At 37.5% G+C, this 9,067-nt stretch overlaps 1 protein-coding gene across 1 annotated transcript; it reads right to left on the reverse strand.

Moving 5' to 3' along the window:
- Window positions 1-6,401: 6,401 nt before the first annotated feature.
- On the reverse strand, window positions 6,402-8,849 carry IZUMO3 (IZUMO family member 3; the record flags this gene model as incomplete). The annotated part of the gene is given in 9 exon segments (XM_082657587.1): window positions 6,402-6,448; window positions 6,451-6,472; window positions 6,474-6,534; window positions 6,886-6,976; window positions 7,401-7,481; window positions 8,168-8,257; window positions 8,406-8,480; window positions 8,618-8,702; window positions 8,706-8,849. Coding segments are annotated over 9 exon segments (696 nt in total).
- Between the last annotated feature and the right edge of the window lie 218 nt (window positions 8,850-9,067).

A 9,067-nucleotide genomic window follows, 5' to 3' on the forward strand; every position in this document is an offset into this window, starting at 1 on the left:
CAAGTGCAAGAGGGGTACTTTAAGAAGGAAACCATTAGCACTCTGATAAGTCTTAGAACTGACAAGTAACTTGAGGAATAAAGAGAACTCTTTGAATGTAACAACTAAGAGATCAGTGACAACCTTAGAGCAATTTCCAATTGGTGGTGAGGAGCAGAATGCAGATTGTGGTGAATTGAGAGGAGAACAGGAATGAAGAAATAGTCATGAGATATAGAGTGCTTTTTAAAGAAGTTTGGCAGGGAGGTCTGGGGTGGTAGTTCGAAGTGGATAAAGGATGAAGAAGGGCTTCCCTGGTGGCACAGTGGTTGAGAATCTGCCTGCCAATGCAGGGGACATGGGTTCGAGCCCTGGTCTGGGAGGATCCCACATGCCGTGGAGCAACTGGGCCCGTGAGCCACAATCACTGAGCCTGCGCGTCTGGAGCCTGTGCTCCGCAACAAGAGAGGCCGCGATAGTGAGAGGACCGTGCACCGCGATGAAGAGTGGCCCCTGCTTGCCACAGCTGGAGAAAGCCCTCGCACAGAAATGAAGACCCAACACAGCCATAAATAAATAAATTAAATAAATTAAAAGGATGAAGAAAAGAGGCTTTAACTTATAGTAATGGACACTAAGAGTAAAGACCTAGTATTGAGGAAGAGAAAGGAGACAAATGATGGGAGATAAATAATGAAGGAATGTTCTAGAAGAGGCTGGTCAGGAAGTATAAATCATAAAGCATTTGCCTTAGGTGGAAGAAGGTACAACCTCCGTTTGAGTCAGGATGTAGGGGAATGAAGTTAGAAAGACTATTAATAATTGGAAATTAAGAAGCTTCCAGTATTAAACCAGCTGTTGTTTTATCTTGTTAGTTAGCTTTTATTTTTTATGTTCTAATAATTTATGTTTTGAGCACCTTAATTAGATTGACTAGCACCTTCTAATGTTACCTCTAGATAAAATAAATTATTAAATTTTTATTCAGTAAAAGCTAAGTGGAACCTCACCTCTGACCTCTTTTTCCTGAAGGAAAAAAAAAAAAAACCTTAGAAAATACTGATTCTTAATAAAGTAACTGCAAGAATGATGGGGGGGGGTCAGAAATTGCACCAACTATGCCAGGTTCACAGACTCAGAGAAATATGTTCCCCTAATGATTGATTTGTATATCCTAGGGAAATGCTAGAAATAAACTCATGCAGGGTTGACATCGGGACATTGGAGTATATGTTAGTTCTTAAAATATAATTGTTCCAGTAATAAAATGATTTGTATTGTTTCACTAAGCTATAAATGAGGTTTGGGTTGAGGATTTGCTTGTTGGAAAGGTGTTTTTACATATCTTTTTTTTTAAAATATTAACTGTTAGCTCAAGCTTAAATTAGGATTGTAAGCAATTAATTTTGTATTTGACATTTGAAAATATAAGTACCACATGACCTTTCCTAGTAGATGAACATATAGTTTAATTAGGTAATCTTCATGTTACTGTACTGTAAACACATAGAAACACAAAGCAACCAGCTCCTCCTCATGTTGGTGATTCTAGAAATGATAACGATCAGACTCTGGATTTATATTATAAAGCAATTGCAGTAAATTGTGCAGATGGAAGGGTCACAAATTTGAAACACATAGTCAAAGCTGATGCGAGTTCAGCCCAAAGGCAGCCCAAAGGCAGCATCTCAAATAAAGGTTTTCCAAGGAGTAAGACTATACAAAACAGGTTGGATTTTTAGGTGTCTTAATATTGTAAGTATCTTAATATTATAGATATCTTAATAACATAATATTTCTGGCTGTTCCTCTCTGCCCACTTAGAATTATATTTTAATTTTACTATCATATGGGCATTTTTAGTATCCTATCCTTGATCTTCATCACTTCTTCTCTACCTTTTCACCTGGATGATCTTCTTAGTCATATTTTCAGGTTCACTATTCTGTTCAAGTGTTGTTTTGAAATAGGTTTCATTAGCTTTGATCTTCTTGCTATATATTCATATATGTAAATTCAAACACTGAATGGATGTCTGTTTTTGACACCCAACAAAATTGATACTTAGTATTTTCAAAACTGAAATTGGGCTCTTTCCATCAAAACCACTTGTTCTCCTGTATTCCTTGCTTTAGTGAAGGAAACAAGCAAGCACCATGTGCTTAAGGTGGGAAGAAATCATAGTTTCACCATTCAGGTAAAAATCAAAGTCAGCATGTTGTGTCTCATTTCAGATTTTTCCTTAAGCATGGCATTTGTTCTCAGTAGTGCTCATACCATTTTTAAATTTCTTTAAAGAACATTGGCAACGTGGGTTATTTTTTCTTCCTACGTCAGTATTGGTAATTTGTACTTTTAATAAAAATATCCTTTCATCCAAGTTTTAAATGTTATAGTTGTTTAAAAGAGTCTCTTAAGATAAAAATAAATTCTGTCTATAGTTTTGATCCTTTTATTTCTACCTTTTTAATGTATCTTTAAAATTTTTTGTTCTGTGTGGATGAAGACTTTTACTAGCATCTGGTGTTATCTCTTTATTTTCTGCTTTGCATTTCATTAAGATACAATCTAATTTTCCCTCTTTGTACATGTTTTGAGTTTACTTTGTTCTTTTCCTAGCTACTTAAAATGCCCTATTCAATATTATTATACTTTTTAATCTTTATGATATATGATGAATAGAAGGTTATAGTCTCAAATGCGTATAATTAGCTACTCTTCACAACACTTGATAGGTAATGTTTTGTGATTGTTATTTTTATGTGTTCAACTTGACTGGGCTAAGGGAAGCCCAGAGAGCTGGCAAAATATTGGTTCTGGGTTTGCTTGTAAGGGTAATTTTGGAAGAGATTAACATTTGAATTAGTAGACTGAGTAAAAAATATCTGCCCTCACCAGTGTGCGTGGGCATCATCCAATCCATTGAGGGCCCCGATAGAACAAAAAGGTGGAGGAAAAGCACATATTCTCTCCCTCGGTCTTTCTCCTTCTCTCGCCATGGGATCTCCTGGTTCTTGGGCTTTCCGACTCTAGGACTCATACCAGGTAGATCCCCCTGATTCTCAGGCCTTCAGACTCTAAGTGAATTATATCACTGGCTTTCCTGGTTCTCCAACTTGCAGGCTGCATATGATGCAATATTTTAGTCTCCATAATGATGTGAGCCAATTCCTGTAATAAATCTCCTCTTACATATCTATCTATATCTTATTAGTTCTGTTCCTCTGAGGAACCCAGACTAATACAGATTTTGGAGTTGAGAGTAGTTCTAGAGGAATATAATTTTAAGGACGAGTTTTCAGAATTGGCTTTGGGCTTTTTGAATTGGCTCTCTAGTCCTATTACATTTAAAGTTGCTGATGATTTACTGCCAGTAGTAAAGAGAGCACTGACAGTCCTCAGCATGAACTGTTTATAGAGTTATGTAAAACATCTCCACTGGATACTCCTAATCAACGACTTATAAGAAGCAAGTTAGGTGATTCTGTATATGATACTTTCCATCATTTTTCGAAAACTAAGTAATGTGATGATGTTGATTGGTTGCTCCTCTTTTTCTGGACAAAATGCTAAAAGGATGAGCTCCAGGATTCAAATTCTCAGCTCAAACCCCGTATATGTGACCTATGAGCTCCTAGGTGTGCTCTGAGGAAGAGCCTTATCTCCTATAGCTCCTATAGTTGAAATTGCTGGAAATAAAACACAGGACCTTATCCTGCTATTGGCTGAATTACAATTCAAGTAGAATCCCAGCCTTGTAAGGTGTCTATTGTTAAAGTGAGGGCATTGATTAGGAAAGAATGGGATCCTGTAAGTTGGGATGGGGGTATGTGGGCAGACTCTGATGAAGCACATGTAATAATTTTCACTTCAGATATTCCAGTTCTGAACACTATCTCTTACACATGGGAGAATCAATAAGTAGATATTTATTGCACAGATGGTTATTGCAGCATTATTTATACTGACTAAAAAAAGCTAATGAAGAGAATACCCAAAATAGAGGAATGTTAAAATAATTATGGTACAATGCTATTGTGTGCAACTGCCAAAAAGAGTGAATAGATGTTGATACCAGTTAGCTTAATTTCCACAAAGTATTTAAGTGTGAAATCAACATGCATTAGTGTGCATAATTTTTAATAGCAAAAAAATTACATGTGTAAATGTATTTGTATGTATGTATGTGTATCTGTTTACTTATAACCATTTAGGTTTGGATAAAATAATGAAATACATATCCTTGTCAACCTAGGTTTTCTAGAAGAGAGTGATGAGAATGAAATACAAGAGGAGTGGGGAGGGGACAATAAGCCAATATGACAAGAAATTTAAAAGGCTGCACTAAAGCAAACAGAGACACAAAAACACACAAAATCTAGCAAGTATGTTATCGTATTTGTATAATTATCTATAATGAAAAATAAGTATAAAAACCATAATTTATAAAGACCATGAAAGGAGTTAGTCTCAAGAATTATTTGGTAAGGTGAGCCTTAAATCGTTGGAAAATGATAGGTGCCAACAACACGATTATTTTTAACATGAAGTTCAAATTTAGCAACTGAGAGATATTAACGTTCAGGTCCTCCTCAAGTATATTCTGATTCATTCAATATTTCATTAATATAGCAGCAACAACAAACAAGTACTCAAAGATCTACAGTGGGTGAAAGATTTGCAAACACTTCTACCCACCACTGAAGCAGGACCTATTCTCCTACTGCTAAACTGTGGTGTTTTTCTTTTGAAATAAGCTTCCAGAATAAAAGGACACAAAATAGAGTGGAAAAGTTCATGTATTTTAGGGTTAGCCAGGCCTCAGTTTTATTCCAGGCTTTGCCACCACTGTCTGTAATCAAGTTGATGTTGACAATAAACCCACACTTATTATCTTTCCATTAATCTGTCTTTCATAACTGCATGTCTATAGCTGTGAGTTCCAGTCAGATGGTGTGAGTAAGCACAGGTTAGCCACAAGGGGAGTTTATCATAGCCTAGATTAGTCGCTGTGGACCTCGAGTTAGATATTTTCCCGTTTCCTCATCCGTAACGTGGAGGTAAATAACAATATTACTCAAAAGATTATTGTAAGGGCTTCCCTGGTGCAGTGGTTGGGAGTCCGCCTGCCGATGCAGGGGACACGGGTTCGTGCCCCGGTCCGGGAGGATCCCACATGCCGCGGAGCGGCTGGGCCCGTGAGCCATGGCCGCTGAGCCTGTGCTCCGCAACGGGAGAGGCCACAGTGAGAGGCCCGCGTACCACAAAAAAAAGAAAGAAAGAAAAAAAAGATTATTGCAAGAGTTCAATTAGATAGTAGATGTAAAACGCTGGTTAGGGTAGTATACACATTAAAAAGTGTTCAATAAGGACAACTAGACTAAGACAGTAATATCTAATTCAGTCATAGACCATAGATTTAGGGAAAAATGACTGGGACAAATCTCAACTCAGGACTAATATTTTGGACTTTGTGTGTGTGCATGTGTGTGTGTATGTGTGTGTCATATCATGATGAAGATTGAGTGTTATGAATTGCCAAGGAATTTTCCACATTGAACCTAATAAATATGGAAACGTAGATAAATATAGAAACGTGGAAATAAAAGCAAACTTAGAAATTTAAAAATTTTCCTGATTAAAGACATTAATGAGTTTCCAACCATGAATTCTTTTTTTTAGGGTGATTACAAGGAACTTTATTCTTATTTATAATAAGTTGAACATTGATTTACATCATAGAAAAAGACAGGTTTAGGAAAAAGATAGTGTTCTGTTCTGCAAGTATAAATTTTCCATCTATGTCATCATTATCCTAAATGTAGTCTACACTATTAAGAAATTGATTCCACTTCTCTTATTTTGCCTTTTTTTTTAAACAGAAGAACCAAAACCATACTTTAAATTTTGTTGGTAATAGTTATACACATTAAGATGTGGAAATATTGTATTTAGTATACACTTCAAAATGCCATTTTATTGATAACTACTTTTGAAAAAATATGTTTGATTTCTTAATAAGTTGACCAATCAATGGAATGATTTTAGAGTAAACTTCTTGAATAAAAATAAAACTTTTTTCCAAGCTGATAGGATGCTTAGACTGATAGGATGAGAAAAAAAGCTGAGTCTTTATTACGTTTTCCGTAGAATCTTAGACAACCATGCATTCTTTACTATCATGCAGCGTATCATCTTTTATGTGCATTGTAGCATACCAGCATTACTTTCTGTACAACTTCCAGTAAATCATTTGCTTCCATTGCTTCAGGTTATCAGAAAGGGTCTTTACTAGAGAAACTCTTAAGTTCAGTTTTAGAATACTCTGACTTTATGACTGCAAAAGAGCTTAATTCCCGGTTTTCTACTCTGAGTCAACACGTAAGAGAATTATGAAAGACCTTCTGGCTGTGTCTCTCTATTTATTTTCTGCCTCCAAAATCTTTCTCCTTCTCATCCATTATCCCTATTCTTCAAGTTTCTTCTCCAAGTATTTCTTTTAATGACCTTCGTATTGCCTTCATTTTCCTCTGATGAGAGATGCAAAAATGGAATCTAGACTAGAGAAATAAGATAATCCCAACTTCAGTACTTGTAGCCCAACTCTTAAAAAAAATTGTAACAATTGTTTTTTCTTCCTTTTTTGAATTCCTCTACAAAAGTTTTTCTCATACTTCATTGTACCTCCTCCATTTCCTATGTTCTCATACTTCATTGTACCTCCTCCATTTCCTATGTTCCAACTTTTATCCCATCAAACTTTATCTCATTCCTGTTAGTATGAGATCCCAGATTTTGAAATGACTTCTTTCCCATTATTTCCATTGGAAGGAAGGGGAAGATTGGGCAGTCTCTTTGCCAAAGAAATGCTTGATCCAGTGTTTGTTTGGAGGGAGGAAAACTCACAGTAACAAAGCACCTCCCAATATTACACCTTCTGCTAGTAATATCAGAAATAGTGTGATCTCTTGATTCTCAGCCTTCTTTGGATCATCTTCTGAAAGAAGAAAGGGCAAAAAAGAAAGTGAATTTTGGAGAAGGAAATTAGTAACTTGAGAACTTTATCCATAAGAAGACTCTTTTTAACCTTAAAAATTGCCCTGTTCACCACTTACATCACTGTTCCCTGGTTATTCTGATCTTTATTAATTGCTTAGACTCCTAGGCTCTACAAAACTTTTTCTCTTACTGCCCCTAGCCTAATTTCTCCACCTTTAGTACAGCTTTTTCATTTCTAAGCTCTTCAGTTATCCAGTGCCTGGTAATTCATACTGGTACAAATTTTGTCCAGCATCTTAGCTCTTATTTGTGGCATTAGCATGACCTACAGAGAAGGTGATCAACAAATATTTGTGGAGTAAATCAATGAAGAACTCCTTGATCCCTGGCCTTTCAAAATGCCACACTGCAATCTTTGTTACCTGCACAATATTCTCCTTTGAAGCACCAAGTGGTGATGCGAAGACAGGTCCAACAATCCAGGATAGGACCTTCAGTCACGACTGAGAGAAGAAAGATAGTTGGAAGGGGGCCATGGCATGGAGTTTCCTTAGCTCAGACACCAAGTATGGATTAGATCTCAGGCATTTCCATTGGTTACATTGCTGTGACTTTCTTCTTCCCCTAGCAGTCAATTTTATTGATGGGTCAAAACCCTAAATAATTTAAGTCAGATCTCTGGGAAGAAGTAGGAAAATGATGGCTCAGCTTATATTGGTGCTTTGGGTTATAAACTCTACTATAGAAGGCCTCTTAGCACCTCTAAAATCTCTGGGGTGTCTGAGATTTTATAAAATATTTTTTGTTGTCAGAGATCGTTGACATTCCCCCTAGTAGCCAATAGCTCTAGGAATTGCATTCTCAATGTGACAAGTAGAAGAGATAGGGTCATATAGAGCACAGGAGATGGGAAAATATGGCTGAAACCTCAAGGCATCACATATACTGTACATACCACAATCTTCAGAACAAGGTAAAAGAGAATCAGAAAGATCTAATGAGCTTAGAATCAACTTAGTGTTTCCCATAGTTATCCCCAAGTCATCTTTATTTGGTTACCCATTAAGTTCCAGCCACCCCTCCACCCATTCTAAATTATTCTAATGTGAAATCACATTCCTCCTCTCACCCCTCATTTCCTATTCCTTTCACATAATTTCAGTGTTGTTAGATAGACATCTTATATTACCAACTTCAGAGAAGTTCTTTAATAGTTCTTTCAGTTTGGATTCCAGGTTTTGGCGGACATCGAGAAGCTTGACTTGAAGGATAAGGGCACCTAAAGGGGGATGGAAGGGACATCAGAAAATAGGGGTGGCCTATCCCTTCATAATTTAATCCTAATTGTTTTGCCTTGTTTTCCCCAGTGAATTTTTCTCATACTTTCTTGGGCAGTACAGTCTCTTAACACTGAAACAGTACCTCACCTTTCCATGTTTCATTGCTCAGTTTATAAAGTTCATTCTTCAGCCATGTTCTCAAATTGACATCCTTTTGAACAGCTAGAGAGGAAGGGTGAAGGAACATGTGGGAGAATAATTACATTTATGGAGGAAATTACGTGGGCCCAGGTGCTCTCTTCCCTACGTCCCTTCTCCCTTTAACCCCCCAAACTCTCAGGGACTCGAGCTTTGCTCACCCAACACCCGAAGCATCTTGTCACTGTGGGAGACCTTGAAGCTTAAATGGATCATCTTCTTAATCTGCCGTTCAAGCAGATGAGTTCAGCCAGGGACTTCTGAGGGTACCAGCTTTACCAGCAAGGACTTAATATCCTTGATGAATTTGGGGTCACATTCTAAACAGCCTTTGACCCCGTGGAAGGCTGCCAGGGACAGGGGCAGGAGCAAGAGCAGCCGCAGGTCCCCCATTTCCTTGCCCCTACCACCCTTGCCTCAAGATCAGGTTGTCCTGGCAACTAGTTCACCAAGTTCCCTTTCCTTCAAAACTCCAGGAATGAGAGCCTTGTCCTGGATAGTCTGACTCCACCTTCCCCTCGGTTTCCATCCCACTTCTAGGCAATCTCATTTCTCTAAGGATCTTCAGTTTTCTGACTTATCCTTCATTACAGAGAGAGGGAACTGCCAGC

Source organism: Grampus griseus (genome assembly GCF_964374135.1).
Source record: "Grampus griseus genome assembly, chromosome: 6".
Classification (NCBI taxonomy): Eukaryota; Metazoa; Chordata; class Mammalia; order Artiodactyla; family Delphinidae; genus Grampus; species Grampus griseus.